At 41.1% G+C, this 18750-nt stretch overlaps 1 protein-coding gene across 1 annotated transcript in view; it reads right to left on the reverse strand.

Moving 5' to 3' along the window:
- cpne4b (copine IVb) overlaps window positions 1-18750 on the reverse strand; it is a 37364-nt gene that overhangs the window by 7721 nt on the left and 10893 nt on the right. The window contains exons 3-15 of the mRNA XM_008421793.2: window positions 17258-17437; window positions 14015-14086; window positions 13695-13769; window positions 13041-13124; window positions 12371-12460; window positions 7926-8027; window positions 7641-7727; window positions 4354-4413; window positions 4103-4236; window positions 2408-2462; window positions 2116-2167; window positions 1434-1567; window positions 806-1042 (exon numbers count right to left, since the gene is read on the reverse strand). Of these exons, the coding sequence (XP_008420015.1) occupies window positions 806-1042; window positions 1434-1567; window positions 2116-2167; window positions 2408-2462; window positions 4103-4236; window positions 4354-4413; window positions 7641-7727; window positions 7926-8027; window positions 12371-12460; window positions 13041-13124; window positions 13695-13769; window positions 14015-14086; window positions 17258-17437 (1362 nt within the window). The remainder of the gene's footprint in view (window positions 1-805; window positions 1043-1433; window positions 1568-2115; window positions 2168-2407; window positions 2463-4102; window positions 4237-4353; window positions 4414-7640; window positions 7728-7925; window positions 8028-12370; window positions 12461-13040; window positions 13125-13694; window positions 13770-14014; window positions 14087-17257; window positions 17438-18750) is intronic.

The raw sequence follows: 18750 nt of genomic DNA on the forward strand, positions 1-18750 counted from the left end.
ATAATAATAATAATAATAATAATAATAATAATAATAATAATAATAATAATAATAATAATAATAATAATAATAAAAAACCTGGTGTTTAAAACAAAAAGTACAACAAATGCCAGAGTACCTAAAGTTTGGGTATTTAGTTCTCTCCTTACAAAAGTTCCAAATCTAAATTGTTTCTCCACTAACTTTCTGCCAGCAATGGCTTCAAGGCGAAATAAATAACTTGGCTGACCTCTCTCGTCTGATCTTTATCCTTCTTGACTAATTCGCCTCTGCAAACTAGAGAAGAAAAACAATCTATCTTTATAAAAGTCTTTGGGAACTTCTCTGCTTGACAAATGAAAGTGGTTTGTGACCAGGGGGCTGGTTGTGCCATCCGGATGTGCAGGAAGCCTTGCGAAAATCTGGTCTGCTCAGGACTGAACAATGGCAATTTTTTATTTTTTTTTGTTTGTTTGTTTTTTTTACCCCATACAGAAGCAGCACTGTCCTAATGGTCACAGGTGCAGAGTGAAATGTCAGTCTGATAGTTTGCTTATTAGGAGTTAGTTTCAAGCAGTGCCTCCGATTTGAAAAATAAGAGAAAAAGGAAATTTAGGGATGGAAAAAAAAAAGTTAGTGCAGGATGTAGCCAAATCCACCAAATTATCAAATATTTTCAGAGGCGCAGGCAATAAGACAAACGTTATTTCTTCAGTAACATAATAACATATTGGTGGGACTTTTGTGAGTCAAACCTTACAGTTGCTTGATAAAGTGGCAGTGTTTGGTAGGAGTGCGACTGCATGTATTTGTGATGTGCACCTACATGTTTGAAATCCTTGAAGGGGACAAACTGAACGATGTCCCGGAGGACGGGCTCGCCCTTGGGGGAGCGCAGGATCCCGTCGTCGCCGTCCAGGATCTGCATGTCCGTGAAGTCGGCGTTGCCCACGCCGACGATGATGACCGACATGGGGAGGTGGGAGGCGTGCACGATGGCCTCCCGCGTGTCCGCCATGTCTGTGATGACTCCGTCGGTCAGGATTAGCAGGATGAAGTATTCCTGGTGTGACGAAGTTAAAAAAAAAAGAAAAAAAGGGAGGAACCAAGCTGATGTTTCGAGAGTGACTTCCTGTCAGTGACTGATTTAAATAAAAGCCATTCTAATCCACCGGAGAGACGGAGGGAAGCAGATGGCATTAATGCAGAGAAAAGTCACGCTCTAAAATTTATGACCGGAATTAAATTAATATCAATCAACCCTCTTCAAACGCACACACACACAACCACACACATCTCCTTTTTCAGTTTATTACATTTAACTCGTCTTATCCCTTCTGATCTGTTGCTTTTTGTCTTTTTCCTTTCTTCCATTTCTCCTTGTCCATCAGCAGTAAAAGGTCACAGCTATAAAAATATATTTTATATTGCATCTGTTCTATTCACTCTCTCACCATGGCCTCTTTGGTGTGCATCTCCTCGGAGGCGGAGGAGGCCACTTTCTGGATGATTGGGGCGATGTTGGTGGGCCCGTACAGCTGGATTTTAGGAAGGCAATTCTGGTAGGCCTCCACCACACCTTGGATCCCTGCAACACAGAACGTATATGTGGGTTCTCGCCGCTTTGTTTATTTGTTTCCCCCCGCCCCCGCCTTCCACCAGTGTGTATGTTGCGCCCATGACGGCCTCGCAGAGTCGAAGTTCGCATACTTGCAAACGCGTCTGCTAGAATAAATCAGGCTCTCTGTGTGTGTGTGTGATTGCGCCACAAGGTGACTGAGCATTTTTCGAGAAGCATTCCCCTCATGGTCCGCACAGACACATGACGCGACACACAAACACACCTTCGCAACAGGGAATGCAGCTATGTGCGGAGAGGAGCACGGAAGCCCATTTCACACATACAGATTAGTGTTGTTTCTCTCTGTGTCGTGGAGCCTGAAATACATCCTGCAGCGTTCTGACAAACCTCCCAGCTGCATTGGTCTTCGCGCGTGCTAATGTGTGCATGCGTGGCCATGTGTGTGTGTGTGTGTGTGTGTGAGGAAGACAGGCCTATAGTGCTTTCTCTGTCAGTCTGTTTTGGTACATCTAAAAGTGAGCAAAGTTTTGTGCGTTTGAGGTGCGTTAAATCACCGGCACATTCCGGATTTTCCTCATCGAAGTTCACAGCAAAGTCATGCGAGACCTGCAGGTATGAAAGAGAGGAGAGAGAGGAGGGTGGGGAGAGACGGTCTTCAACAGCTGTGACAAACCGATCACTCAGCACAATGTGTCAAGTCCAGTTTACAGGTCTGACGCACAATTTCTGCTTTCATGCTGATCAAAAGTAAGCGGCACCTCCGAAGGAGGTTTGAAATTTAATCTGCACCGTCCAGAACTCCCCTTGCTTCACCGAGTGTACAAGTGTGCAACTCCAGTGTCCTACCTTGAAATCCGGCGGTATCAGAGCTCCGAAACCAAACGCAGGAAACATTTTATCACTGCAAAAAAGGAACGACACACAAATTACTGAAAACTGTGAGAGAGAGAGAGAGAGAGAGAGAGAGAGAGAGAAAATATAATAATAATAATAATATACGCCTTTTTAATTAATTTACATTTGCACGCTACAAATACAGACTTCAGTGTGCTATTTGGTTTTAGCAGCACATCTAAATAAATAAGGCTACATTGCCTTCAGAGGTAAAATAGATGTTTGCTTTTTTTTTTTTTAGAAAACTTTAATAAACAAAGAGCATTAGGAAAACCAAGAAAGACAGTAGACAGGTCAGAAGTAATATACTTGTGAAGAAGTTAAAAGTCATGCACTTTACAAATCTTGGCTCTAGTTTGTTATTGCTATTGGGCGGCAATAACAATAACAAGTCCAACGAGGGAAAAATCGGAAGCGAACATTTGTTCCTACGTTTAAAGCGCCATTTGCGCCAGAAAACTAAAACCCATCATCGCCCCCCTAACCACCATCCCCAGCAGTGGTGCGTCTTCTTAATGGTACTTTGAGGGAGCTTCTGCCTCCCCATCGAAGCCCAACTAGACAAAACACAGGAAATTATGAGAGATTCTAGGAAGAGATCAAATGCATCGCAGTCCCACACAAAGCATGTTGGCTAATCTTGCTATTCTTAGCAGCGTTCAGCAAGAGGACGCCTACTACACATTTGAGGGTGGCAACTTCCCATTGACGAGGTAAAGCAATAGAAAACTTTCTCATTACACAATTGCTAATGCCACCTTGGAGAAGAATGCGTAAGGGCCACATCCAAAACCACCACTAATGTGTGGAAATGCTTTTCTTTTTTTCTTACAGCGGGGATGGAAAAGCTGGTCAGAGTTAATTGGAGTATGGGTGAAGCTAGACACGAGGCAACACTGAAAGAAAATCTGTTGGAGGCTTGAGAGTGGGGCAGAGGTTTTCCTTCCAGCATGGCAATGAATCCTCAACACACAACACCAGCTGCAAAGAAGTGGTTTAGATCAAAGCATGTTTTGTGTTAGAGTAGCGTAAATCCAAATTCAATTAAAATCTGTGGCGGTCCTTTAAAATAGATGTTTACATATATTCTCCATCCAACATCAAGTCCAACAATGACTTGATGCAATCCGCTGGGTTTCCTTAAATAGAAACTTTTCTTAGTTACTTTAGGTAATTAACTGAGCATACTGCACTGTTTGATAACTAGAATCAATCGGAATATAAGTGTGGTTGTATTGAAATTGTTATTATTTTTTTTTTTTTTTGTAAAATGCCTTGAAATGACATTTGTTGTGAATTGGGGCTACATAAATAAACTGAATTGAATTAAACTGAACTTGGGTTAATTTGCATGCAAGAACGGACAGTGTTTGGTTGTTGAAGATTGCTGAAGCGTTCCTCAAAGCCTGGCTGCACTTACTGCAATGAAAGGTTGCTCTATAAACTGATAGAATACAAATGCATACCCAAAAAGCCCCAGCTTTTTTTTTTTTTTTTGCTTTTTCTAATCTACTTTTTAGTTTCACATCATATTTAGGGGTTTCTTAGTATTGGCCAATCATAGACACTGTTTAGCACAAAGTAAAAAACTCTGCGTCAAGGATTTTAGATGTAAAAGCAAAACACTACAATTGCAAGTTACTTCACCTGTCATAGTCCTGACAGATCTCCCCTACAGCCACCAGGGCTTTGAGGTACTCGTTGGGTTGGTAGGGATGGATGTAATGGAGAGAGCAGCTATTTCTTGGATCCCCATTGGATGCTGTGAAATCTATGGCCACCTGGGACAGAATAAAAAAATAAATAGAATAAAAACAGTCACAAAGCACGAGTGAGCACAAACTGGCGATGGAGCGCACAAGTGCAAAATATCAATGACTGTGTCCTGGATGTCTTACCGTGAACTGAATCTGGCAGCCTCCCATGATGTAATCCAGGAAGGAGTACATTTTGATGATCTGTCAGGAGAGATCACTTTAATTAAGGCTGTGGTCATGAATTGTTCATGGGGGTATGAAAAGACAGATAGATAGTGGTTGCTGTCTCGGTGGGAGAAGTGCCTCCCCGACAGGCTCAAACCGGCTTTCCGCATGAATCGTGATAATGAAATATGCAGAGTACAATGAACACATGGTCGCATATTAAGAAAAAAAGTACACCAATGCCATTACATTTATTACCATGAATAGCAGGGTAAGCAACAAAAATTGTGTTTTATCAAAATCGACAAAGAAACAGACTCGGTACGTGCTGACTGGAACGAGACGGAGCGTTTTGGAAGAGGGGAATCGGTTCATTTGACGGTGCCAGCCACGATCACTGGCACTGCTGGCAAAGATGTGCAAGCAGCATTGAAGAAAACAAAAATCATCCTGTTTTGCAGTAACATAACCCACACTGTAAAGTTTTGAAAGTCCTATCTTTAATTTAGGTACAATTATTCAATGGAGGGGAAAAAATACAAGTAATAAGAAATAGTTTTTTGGAAAATCTCCAGAAGCAATCACTGTTCATGGCTGGAGTATTGAGAGAGGACTAAGACAATCTAAGAGGTAGGCTGGATTTGCAGCTGACAAAAAAAACTAGTATATTGATATGGTTATATCATATCAATATTTATGTTCTGTGTGACATAAATGAGACCTTCAGTCCTCCAAAAGCCTACTGAATCACCAAATGCAGCGTCTGCAGGTGGTCACGAACTCTCAAAAGGTTCCCAAGACCAAACTCTCCATGTTTACATTTGTGATACTAGAAGAGAAACATATTTATGTTTGCGTTTGTTTCTCACATAGATTAAGTCTTGTGTAACATAAATAAGGCCTTAAGTCCTCCAAAAACCCTGTACATACCTCTAAATACCTTGTGGATTTATTTTCCAGCGATCATGTGCAGAACGCTTGTTTTAGTTGAATCCAAATCATTGCACACGGACAGCCAGCAGAAGTTTTGAATAGACACATCTTGGTGTCGAATGCAAGAATCTCTGTACGTGTTGAAAGCTAAACTGAATTGTACCCTGAAGCCATTATTAGACAAAAGAAAAACTACATTCTGTTTTTACCAGCTAGCAGCCACAACATATTGACCCCACTAAACAGGTGCAATGGTAATTTCCAAATATTTTTTTCATACGCTTGCATCAGCGAAAGCAACAGTTTGGTCGTTCTGGTAGCTCTGTGGCACCAGCACAAAGATACATTTGGATTGGAGCACTCTAGCGGGCCGCTCCGGGGGAACATTTGGATATCTCCACTCTGCTGACATGTCCTCAGGCCCCACACTGCCTAAGCAGTCCAGATGGGACCCCAGGCAGGATGGAGCATTTATGAGCCCAGAAAACGGGGAGAATAGTCGTGGGGATTGAAAGGTCAAAGAAATATGTTTTCTAGTTACGTCTACTGGGAAGTATGAAGATGCGATAAATGGAAAACAACCAATAAGTCAATGTTATTATCCACGAATAGGAAGTAATATTAGCATGCTGGGTTTATGACAGTGGAGCAAAATGCACTCCTTTTTTTCCCATCTAGCCACTTGACAGTATATTCTATAACACTGACATTAATATTTAAAAATATTTTGTTCAAACTGCATAATGACAAATAATAGGTTTTACACCCAATTTTAGAAAATGGTTGGATTAATGGTTGGATGAAAAGAATAAATAGAAATCCAACTCGGGTCCCTTTGAGTGTCATGTAGATTATCTCAGCGTCCCGGAGTGTGCTTGGCTCTGGTCATCCTCTCTATATGAGCCAAAAATGCAAGAAAATCTGCTTGTTCGCCTAATCTGGGCAGCCCGCTACTGACACTGATGCATTCATATGCATCTAAAGCTCTTTTTAGCACGTGTTGCAGAAAGGACACGGTCTTCTCAAAGCAGCATACAAAAAGCCAGTAAAATGTGCCAGAAAACAGGGACGCCTCAAGTAAATGTGTGTATAAAAGCATTCGCACCTGTTGAACATTCCCACAGTTTGTCACATTACAAACACGCGTTCCGGTGTGCTTTGTCGGGATTTTGTGTGTAAGACCAACACAAAATAGTTTCCAACAATGAAGTAGAAGGACAAGTATTCATGGTTTTCAAAATTGTTTTAAAAAAATCCCCCAAAACTTTTAAAAAGTGTAGTGTTTGTATTCAGCTTCCCTCAGTCCGCTTTGTTGAATCTATTTTTATTTCAACTCTTTTGGTGTGCCTCAACCCGTTTTAGCATTCAGAGAGTTTTTTGCCTACTCTTCTCCGTAAATTAGCTCCAGCTGAGTCAGAGTGGACAGCTTGTCTGGGAAAGTGTCCCTATTGCACGACGCTCCATGTTTCACAGTTGGGTGGATTTGCTCAGGGTGTCGCTTAATGTGACTTTTCTACCACAAAAAAAGCAACATATCCATAACATCAAGTTTGTGGATACTGTGGGTAGTTTAAACCGATTCTCCTCTGCGAGCTATCGATCTGTACAGCTTGTCCAGAGCTACCACATGCCTCTCTAATGGATGCTCTCCTTGCCCAGCCTGAGTTCAGAAGATGTCCAACTGTGCCACACTCTCTATTTGTGCACGAGGGAAGAAACAATGCTCTGTGAGATGTTCAATTCCTGTGAGATTATTTTATAACTTAATCCTGCTTTTAACTTCTACGTAAATTGTCCGCCGTGTTCCTGATCGTTGTGATTCTGTTTATTCTCAAGCAAACCTCGGGAGGCCGTCGCAAATGACAGTTTTCATACCGAGTTTAAATTATACACAGGTGGGCTCTACTTACTAATTATAAATTATACACAAGGCAATGGATTTTAACTATGGGTAACAGAGAAAAAGGGGTTACATCAAAATGGAAGGTCATGCTTTTCAGATTTTCATTTTTTTAAATTTAAAAAAAAAATCAAAGCCACAAATCAGTTTGCTTTCATGTCATAGTTGTACGCTGCTTTGTGTAGGTCTGTCACATTACACCCACCCCCCCAAAATATCTTATTATATTAAGTTTAAGTGAGAAATTGTGAAAAAAGTATACTTTTGTTAAACAGGGTTGCAATCTTGCCATTATGTTAAGCTCTGAATTACAGGACATTTTAAAGATATAACAACTAATCACCAAAACAGTCGTCACCCTCGTCGTTTGTTTTAAAAGAAGCACACAAACATCAGAAGATGCCGATCAGGATTATGCTGTGTAAGTTACCTTGCAGTGGTTGAGTATGACGGTTCCAGAGTTTCTGTAATTCTTCTTCTTCATCTGATATTTGGGGTTGATGCATTCCCACTGAATCTGAGAAAAGACAAGAAGAAGGAGGCGGCGGTGGTGGGTGCTTTGCACTCGAGGGTGTTTTTAAGGCACTTTCTGGATATTGTTGCACGAGAAATTATTTAAATGCACTACGGAGGGAGCGTAGAGGCAGCCGCGCGCCCAATTACATGCAGAGCACATACGAGCCAAAACTTTGATTTTGAGCGTGCATTTTCTTACCTGCTTGCCCTCCTGCTCTGCCCTCATCATCTCCTTATACGTGGTTTGAAACTCTCCAATAAAGTCATGCTTGCCGTTGGAGTCCCAGTCCCAAACAGTGCACTAGAGCAGAAACAAACACACACACGCGCACACACACACGCACGCACGCACACACACACACACACACACACACACACACACACACACAGGAACACGTGGTGAGAAGAACTGCTACCTGAGCATCCACACATGCACCCCACACATCTGCAAAGAAATGCCATGCTGAATGATTGATGGGGTGGAGTTGGTGGGGGGGCCGTGGAGCAGTGAAATATTAATCCGACGATGCTGAGAGGCTTTAGAGACGGCTTTATGAGTGTCAGGGTTTAGACGTAATAGTTTTTTTTCTCTCTCTCTCTCGGAGGAGCCATTTCGCAATATAAACGACTACAATCAAAACGGGGTCAGAGGACAAAGCTTCAACACCTCACGCAGAAGCAATCTGATCATTTCAAAACATGACAAAAGACTTTTATATGTACAGACACGCACAGGCCTCTTTATTAGGTACATATTTTTTTTACGGTTACATCAAACGTGACAGTAACTCGGTGGGAAAATAGTTGTCTTGCAAACCCGAAGTTGTGGTTTCCATTACAGCTTTCAGCTGCCACCAGGCACATAACCCAAAGCTCCCTACTGATCCGCATATTGGTGTGTTGATGTGCGTGTGTTAGTGAGCTTGACTGGGTGAATGGGGCTCTAGTTTGAAGCGCTTCGAGTGGTTTGTATGATTAGAGATTTGCTGCTGTATATAATATCGGTTTATTTGGCATCTTCATGTTGAATAGATTGTTAACAGAAACAGTGAATCAGACACTCAGTAAAGTTAGCTGTCCAAATAAAAGGAAGATAACTATCTAAAGTTAGCATCAGAATGGTAAACAAAGGGGAAATAAGTGACAGAAGACTGTCAAAAAAAAGAAAGAAGCCAGAGCAGCAGCATAGGGAAAAATACCTTGATTGATGATAGCAGTCAGATTAAGCAGGTTTAAGATAATAGAAAGGTGATTCTCTATTAATATCTATAAATATAATCTTTCTAAGCAGAAAATGTCCAACCTGGAAGCAGAAGGGCTACAGCAACAGAAGATAACATCAGGTCGTCTCACTCCTGTCGGCGAACAAGAAACTGAGACCTCAGTTCCAACTGAATTTCGGATAGGTTGTGTCAATGTTGCTTCATCCAAAGAGCCTCAATTTAAGGTACAGCATTAACATCATGAGATCAAAACATTGGTGCAAACCTAATGATGACATGGATCCATCATGGAAGTTGTGGTGTAAGGAACATTTTACTGGCACGCCTTTAGTTCCTCAACTTTTCATTGCTTAAACACTGCAGCCTATCGTTGCTGACCGCCTCAATCCCTTTAAGATTAGTTCATGTGTCATGTTATAAAGCTTAGATCTTATGACGATGATTTCATTGTACACCAGTTGCCTCCAAACTCAAGAGAACTCAATCCCAATGGAGTGCCTTTGAGACTTGCCTCATTTGGTTGTCATGCCACAAAGACTTAAATGGACAGAGTTTATATAACACCTTTCCAGTCATTCTGACCACAGCGCTTTATACTGCAGACACAGTCACCCATTCACACTCACAGATCGGAAGGCGACTTCAGGTTAAGAGCCTTGTCAGGAGGAAGCTGGAATCAAACCCATGACCTTGTGATTGCAAAGTGACTACCACTGAACTACAGTCCACTGAACTACAGTCACCCGACAGTGAAATATTTCTGGGAAAATGTGGTACAAGCTGGCACACCAGCAAGATGTACCACAAAAATAATAATAATTTGTAAGTGGATATGGGCTTTTCCACTGAGGTACGGTGTTCAATGACATCCTAGAAAGTAGATTTCTGATTTAGCACTTATATCCAGATGATTCCTATGTCTGTTCTGCTGTAGTGGGCTAATTTACTGTAAATCCTGTGACCCTCTTGCCTTTTAGGTCAAACCAGCCACCAGCAATCTGAACCAGTACAACTGTGGTGATTAAAAAACAAGGACCAGCAATAATCCTCTTATTTCCTGTCTCCCACTTAAGCTGTTGAGAACCTGCTCCTGAAGTGAGCATGCCCTTTTTTTTGTCTTTGTAATTTGTGGGGGTTTTTTTGTTGTTTTTTTTTTGTTAGTAATTTCCTTGTAGAAGGGAAGGGAGCGCTTGCTTTTGCAGCCGTGCTTCACTTCAAGAGGCAGAGAGGCTGTGCAAAGGACTAATGAAAAAATGAAGAAGCTCTGTTCCATTCACTGAATACTAACTGGCGGTGAGAGCGAGAGACCAATGAGAGCGGGGAGTGAAGTAGGGAGGTGAAGAAACAAGTAGGAAGAAGTACAAAGGAAGAGGCAGGCAGACTCCACAGAGGAGGGTTATGCATTTATGCATTGGTCACTTAAAGACCCTGACGAAAGTAAAGGCCTGGACTGAATAGAAATCTCTGCCCTCCCGTTCCTAACCATTGCCGTGATGCTCCAAACAGGTAGCCCTGGAAGCCTGTGGTCGATGGCATCCATGTACGCGTTTCAGAGTGAGCAAGGCCTTTCTCCTGCTGTCAGGAGCCACGCAGAGTTAAGAAGCCTTTGAATAATTAATGAGCAAGTTCATGTTTATTCATGAGGAGAATAAATGTTCACAGCTGATGTTGCAGCGTTGCGCGCGCACAGAAGCGCAGGCGAGGGAAGGCGAGAGTTTAAGATGACCAGTGAGCCCATTAAACAAAACGGACAGTTGCACCAAAACCGAGTCCAGTGCCAAACTGACAGACCTACTTGAGCATTTTTTGCGATGGTACTTTTAAATATATATATTTATCTGTGGATCAAAGGTGTTTAAATTGTTGTGCGTGCGCCTACGGCACTGATAGCAATCATAGTTTCTTTGTAGCATGTGTCCCTCCCACATGGTACAACTGAGCTGTGGAAAAGGCCTGAATCTAAAAATCGCATTGTGCATTAGTTAGTTTCCTTCAAGCATGAGTCATTGTGTGGTTCAATCTAATTCTACTTTGAAAAAGTCTCAGTAGATAAGAAGAAAGATGGACTGGAGCTGAGTAAGCCTTGAATAACCTCACAACAAAAAGCAGATCTAAGACAGTGTAGGGTTTGTTGTTTTGGTGGTGTGTATATACACAGAGAAAACAGATCTGGTATGAAAGATAAAATTAAAACAGATGGCCAGTTTTCAACCATTAGAATGATTTCTAATGGGTGGATTTATTATTAACGTCTGAAAACTTTTTAGAGACTCTTAAATTCAAAGAAATTTAAGGCCTTTCCCAGCATTTCTCAAATAGAAAGGGACCAAAAAAAGCACAAAAAAAAGAAAAAATTGTGGGTTTTGCATTGCAATTCTGTTTTTTACTCTGCAGACCCTGCTGTGAGCATGGAGTGAGACCAGCTGCGGGTTTGATATGAGCAGAGGACACTTCTTACTTTATTGGACCATTGCACTGGCGAATGTAGATGCAACTAACACAGGCAAAGATTATTGGCAAAGATTTTTGTCTTTTGTGGTGATGTGTTTAAACTGGAGCTGACATTGATGTTTCCTGCAAAATATCAATTTTCACTTAAGTGAAAATATTGATTTTCTGTTTTCTGATAATTAAAATGGGAAAATAAATGAATGAGCGCAGACTTATTTTTGAGTTCTACCTTGGCAAAATATAGCCCAGGCGAAGCAAGACAAGACAGAAATTTAAAAAGATGTAAATAAGCTGGAAACAGCCTAGTTTTAAAAGACTTTGTGCTGACATAATCAATTTAATAAGGAGAGCATCATGACTGCTACTGATTTTATTTAATAAAAATATAGGGGAAAAGCGAATTTTGTTGAGAATTTTGTTCTCAATTTAAAATCAACAATGACAATCAACAATGACAACAAATTAATTCAGTTTTAACCTTTGACCTCCTGTATTTCTGTTGATTGGAACTTGTTGATCATTTTACATACTCAGAAAACAACAGCCTTAAATAGTCTTTGTCACATTTATCTGCAATCAACTTGCATAGTTTCCTGATTTCAGGGAGAATAAATAACTTGCTGATTGTCGGCACAGGCTATTAGGAGCAAGTGTGTTTATTTAGCTTTGACTTTTATATTTCTTGAACAAGTCATAGCCAAAAATATCTAATTAAGGTCTGCACCCTTTCTATGGGAGCACAAACTTGTACGTGTTACTTAATGCAGATGGTCTCTCGAGAACTAAGAAAACATTTATGTAGAGAATCATGTTAAAAAGAAACTTCAGCAGGTGTTGATGTGCTTATGTGGCCTATAAGAAAGCTGTGTGTCAAGTTACATTATGAAACCAGCTCTGCCCAGATTGTATTTGAGACTAACTGGCTCCTATTATTTTCTCTCTTCTCACACAGTGGGACTTTCAAACTCACCTTTAGCTCCCTGTCATGGTCTCCGCTGCAGAGAGTGTTCAATGAAACTTTAAATGATTTCCAGACTGGGCTCAGGTTGTTCATCACTGTCTGTAGAGGAAAACAAAACAACTTTCAGAAGAGCTCTGTAACAGTTGACCACAAAATGTGAGAAACTAGACGTTTTTTTTAATTTGATTTAAAAAAATTTTTTTTTTTTACATTTTGTCATGCTTTGATCTATCGCCTACTGTAACTCTGGCTAAAGAGCCGTTGTCCCGATGAAAGGTGAATCTGGTTTGCATGTTCTAACAGCTTTTCTTCATGGACTGTCCTGTATTTAGCTTCATCCATCTGCATAGTTACTCCAACCAACTTCCTTGCACATATGCTGCAGGGATGGTTACAGACGAGACGCACGTTTGCTATGTTCCCTGCAAGGCTCACAGTAAACAAGGCTTCTTGTGGCTTTCGTTTAACAAAGGTTTTCTTCTTACAGTTCCATTAAGGCCAAATTGCAACAGCTTCTCCCATCCAAGTTGTGTATCTCAGCAGGTTCTACAGTTACCAAAAGGGCTCTTGGTTGCATTTAGTCTTTTTACTGATTGAGTGTAAAAAAATGTAAAAAAAAGTTCAGGATGCTTCGGTGGACACCGTGCGTGCCGAACGTGTGTGAATACACTGCACTTACCTCGGTCCGGTGTACAAGCGACTCAGTCCCATCGTCGTTTACTCTAAAGATCTCCAGAAAAGGGTCTGACTTGCTGAAGAAATCCTTGACAGAGAAGAAGAAAGAAAACACACACTTTGATCATAAACATAAATCATTCATGCGACTACCAGAGCCATCATTTCACCTTCTGTCTCTGGCTTTCTTTTTGTTGCTTCAACCAGCCATCTCTCTCTCCTCTGTCCTCTCCGATTTATGCACCCCGCCCTCGTTTATACTCCATCATTCCTCTTGGGCACAACTCGTTTGGATTAGTCATCCGTGGCTGTGGGTGAGGGCGCGTGTGTGTTAAGGGAGGCCAAAAATTAATCTAGTACTCTGTGTGTGTGTGTCTCTGATTGGGTTGTCTAGATAAAAGAGGGTTATTGTACCAGGGAGGTGCCCACCTATCTCCGCAGGTCTTCTTTCATGAGCCCAGATTGTACCCATGTGTTTTGCATGAGTTATTTCATCATCAAATCTCACTGGCTTCCACCTACATACACACACACACACACACACACACACACACACACACACACACACACACACACACACACACACACACACACACACACACACACACACATATAAAGCTCACATTCCTAAACTTCAAAAACAAGCAGCTGGACAAACCTTGTCGTCTAGCTTCCGAGCGCTGAAAGAGAGTTCAACGTAATCGTCGTTTCCTGACAACTCCTCTGCTGTCACCTATACAGATGAAGTGGGGGGGTAAGTGGAGGGGTGGAATTAGGGTAGCAGAGGGGGAGATGGACACAGAGGCGTAAGAAGGAGGTGAGAGGAAATGAGATGGAAATGAGGAACGGTGCAGAGCGAGAGGGAAACATCATCAAATTAATTATCTCCAGAGCTTGTGAGCGTGCGCTTGGCGTTGCGCGCGCGTTCTGCGTGTGTTGAACTGAGGTGGGGCCGGCTTTCTGGAAGGGGCGTCGTACCATTATTGAAGACTTTCCAGCGGTGTTTCCCTGTTTGAGCAGAGCTTTGGTCAGTTTCCTCTGAGAGACGATCTGAAACGAGCACACAAACGGATGAAATGCATGAAGATCAAAAGACCAAAAGCCTTTTGTTTTTTGGTATGTTTCATGTAAAAACAAAAACAAAAAAAACACATTCATTCATATTTAATGCAACAATTATATAACTGCAAAAACAAAAAGTGACTAAATTTTTTATCAGATGTTATACTTGTGTTTTCTGCCAGCTAGTTTGAAGTAGAGGAACTAATTTAACATAGACATGTTGCACTTGCTTTGTCTTCTAAAAGTATTCAAACTTGTTTAACCTTTACACATTTTGTTAACATATTTTATTGTGTGACAGACAAGTGTGGCGGCTTATCATAAGGGTAACACTGAAAAAAAACAAGGCAAGGTTTTCTCATTTTAAAGAATAAAGGGGGACTGAATTTCCTACAACATAAAACTGTTTTCATTCCACCTCATAACTACGCAATAAAACAAACAAAAAAAGAAAAGCTAAATACTTGTGCTTGTAACAAGACAAAAAAAGTTTATCTGATATGAACACTGGGCATGTAAAGTTGGTGGCACACCGCTGATTGGTTTCCCACATCAACTCCTTCCACCTCTTACAAATTTTTCGGCAGCAACAACAAACTCTGCTCCCTGATAATGGCTTTTAGAGCCAAGTTCATGCAGCAATTTCGTCTACAGTGAACTGCGTCTCTCCTTAGCAGACTACCAATTGCTGCCCTGATAATTGCAGCTTTCATACAGTCAGCACGATAAATTACAGTATTGAACCCTTACATAATCTTGGCAGAAAACTTTCTGGTGTCTCTCGTTTTATGAACACATCAACTACTTCCTCCGCACACGTTTATTGATTCGTATTAAACAGAAACAAGGCTGTCATATTCTTAACAAAACCCTGGATAAACAGTGGGATATTACACGTAAAAAAATAATAATTGGCACAGTGTCATTCTATTAAGCTGCACCTCTCTGGCATTAAAAATCTTTCCCCTCCTCTTCTGAAGCTGTTATCTTATGTCTACCAACAATTGTAAATCCACCAGCCTTATGCTGCTGATAACATCTCTGACCTGAAAAAGTAATAGCAAACATATTTCACTCTTCCGCGGCGCCAACCGGATGTTTGAGATGCTGCTCTTGCCATTTCCTTACATTCAATATGTCACCAGGGGGCTACTCTCTGAGGGGGAAGAAAAAAAATCAACCAACTCATCGTCTTAATGAGCATCGAAGCAATAAACGTTTTCTCTTTAAATGGCCCCGGATGCTGAGTGATTGGAGTAAATGAAGAGAATCTTTAAATATTGATTGCAGCTATCAGCGGGTGAGGCTACATGTATTAGCATATGCACATATAAATGTGCCGAAAACAGTCTGGAAGAGCTTTTTAAAGCCTTATGTAAATAGAAACACCACGGAGGACGACGAAAGTGTGAATGCAAGATGCTGCTAGTAGCTGAACCAAAAAGTGTTCAACACTTAAACCCGGCTACACAAAGCGCGTATTATCCATCTGCAAAAGTGCTGACCGGCAGAGACCTTTACATGTTATCTTAAGCACCTTTGCTTTCAAGCAGCTCTGGCGTGGAGATCGTCCAAACTAGCACACCCAAAGGTGGCTCCTCTACCCAAATGTAGCAGGTTTCAAGCACATTTAAAAAGCAGAGAAACTCATCTACTCATCGGGTGAGCTCACTGTAGAGTATGTTCAGATGTGAGTCATAAACATCTCTTACACGCCCCAGTTCTCCTATGGAGGCGACCTACCTAACACCGTGTTCTACATTCAGGCTGCATGATAACTGTGGTCAGTGTTTTAAAGGACATGTCGTGTTCATGAGAATGAATTTAACCCCGGACAAATAGGGATTGACATCTTAAGAAAGAAAATATACAGTGTTAAATGAAATTGAACCGTGTCCAAAAATATTCAAAGTATTTCTTTCTCTTTTTTTTTTTTTACCTTTTGCAGTTACAAAATTATTCTAAAGTCATAAGCATAGTTCTGCTGACAAGTTTTTTTGTTTGTTTTCAGACATTTTGTAAATAAAGTAATACAAACATTTAACAGCTGCATAAGTTATTACACTTATGGCTTGATATTTTAATAAAGCACCTTTCACAGCTTTAAGTTTTGTTAGGCATGTCTCTCTAAGCTTGGGAGATTTTATTCAGGGAATTGTTTTGACAAAGATCAGTTTTCTGCAGATCGTTGTAAGCTTATTAATATTGGATGGGTAGCATAGGTAGAAAGCCACAGTTAAGTCTTTTCAGAGAGGTACTCTAGCAATGCCATGCAGTCAGTCTGAGGTGCAGACAGAGCACTTGCTGAAGGTTTTCCAGAAGACTTTCTTTCTAATTTGCTGCTACCAACTCGACTTCTAAGGACAGTTCCTGCTAAAACATCCCCGGATTATGTCTGACAGTGGGGATGGTGTCAGCAAGGAATGAGGAGTTCCCATTTTTTTTCTGACAAAATGCTTGGAGTACAGGAGAAAAATCTTGTTATGTGGCTGATAAGATGAGTGAGGTCTGTCCTATTGATGCATTGCATTAGGACTGTTGGATCTGGTGGATGGTTCTTCTAAATTCGCAAGAGAGCAGTGCAGCTTTCCCGTCAGTAAGACATAGATTCTTGGTTACCTCTTTGCCCGGGGTCCTTCTTCCCACAATTACTCAGCTAGGTTGAGCTGCCGTGTCTGAGGAAGGTCTACGTAGTTCTAAATTTCTTCAATGTCCAATTAAGAGAGATCTCCAGACATTTTGGGACATTTAACTCAGTCTTTTTTTTTTTCTCCTTGGTTTATGCTCTGACATCCACTGTCAGCTACCCAACCTTAAAAAGACAAGTGTGTTCCATACAAAAATGTCTAAAAACATGTCTGCACTTTGTCATCACAGATTGTTTTGTGAACTGAACTCAATGTGGTTTCAAGTCTAAATGAGGTCAAAATTAAGGATTGTCAATACCATTTGGCTTCATGTCAAGTGATATTTAAGCATTTTACGATTATTTATTGACACAATTTATTCAAATCTGTACTAACAAAGACAGGTAAGCACGCAGACACAGTGGGTTTATAAAGGGTGCAAAACGGCATTAAGTTGGGACAAGAATGTACAGAGTGGGAAGAGAATAGGGGCAAGCTTCCTCTTTGCTGTCCAATCAGAAGGCAGACTGACCTGTCCCAATGTGCACTCCATGGCTCCCAGGAAGTCCGCGTCTCGGAGGCCGTTGTTTCCAGAGCTGATGTCGTGCAGCTCGAATCGAAGCCTCTGGACCTCCTCGAAGTAGTAATCTACCAGGAAGATCTTAGAGAAGACAGGGCTGCTGCTGCTGCGGATCACTTCGGTGCGGTCCACCTGCGAACACACATACACACGCACACACGCACACACGCACACGTGTGTGGTTAAACACATGATATGCATCAGTAAATCTGGCAAAATTAAAATAAAGTAAAACATGTTCTAATGAGCATAATAACCTTGAAAAGTGACAAACGGGTGAGAGTCTTGACTAAGCAAATACTGATCATGTTTAGGAAAGCTTAAAAACTCTTGCGAGAAAAACAAAAATACAAACAATATTTCCTTTAAATGAGTTCTACTCTGATCCAATTTTAACAAACTGGCTTGTTCTGTCAACTGGGTTAAATTCAACTATAGTTATGTAAATAGTTTTGTATTATTTTGATAAAATATCCATAAAAAAAGCAATGAGATCTTCAGCATTCTGATATAATTATCTTCACTCAAATATCAAACTTTTAATACTCATTTTAATACAAATTGAAGTTAGTTCTGTTTAAATTATGCCTCGGGACACGTAGGGGCAACAGCACACATAAACAAATTGGCTTAATGCGAAACGCTATGCAGAACAGATAACGCACATCTCCCCAAACACGCCGTCCCCCATGGTGGAAAAAGGCGGTGGCTCCATCACCATTATTGCCCGAGCCACTTTAAATAGACCTCTTTATATTCACGCGTGCTGAAGTATGAAACTCTCACTGAGCATCCAGCGCACTGCAACTCGCCATCGATTGTGAGCTTTGCGAGACTTTCCAGCTCCGCAGCAATTACCACAAATAGCCATTACCACATTGTTTACACTTATCAACTTGAGGACTGCAAACATTGATTTTTCTTGATGCTTTAGAAAAATCCCACTAGCTGTTTGACTACACAGAAATCCGACTGGAGCTGCAGCATTGATCTCTAGATTTTCTTCTCTCTAACTGCCTGACACAGAAAGGATCAGAGTGCCAAATTAAAGTCCGTCACAGCGCTGACAACAAAAAGCTCGAGAACGCTGGCAGAAACGAACGCCCGCTTTTTTTCCTCCTTTTTTTTATTTTATTTTTTATTGCTGATAACCCTGTTACTCACACACAAGCACACAAAAAACAAACAAGAAAAAGTGGAATATAACAGAACATACACCAGATGTTGCCCATTTTTTTAACCTCACCTCAATGAGTTGGCAACTCATTGAAGCAAAAAAAAGAGCCTTTAACACATTAAATATGCACAAACACACCCAGCTGCTTCCCAACAACAATCCAATTAAGGAAGTAATTCTGATCGGCAGAGATTGTCCACTCTCAGATCCACACACAAACACACACACGCACACACACACACACACACACACACACACACACACACAC

Source organism: Poecilia reticulata, linkage group LG11, assembly GCF_000633615.1.
Source record: "Poecilia reticulata strain Guanapo linkage group LG11, Guppy_female_1.0+MT, whole genome shotgun sequence".
Taxonomy (NCBI): Eukaryota; Metazoa; Chordata; class Actinopteri; order Cyprinodontiformes; family Poeciliidae; genus Poecilia; species Poecilia reticulata.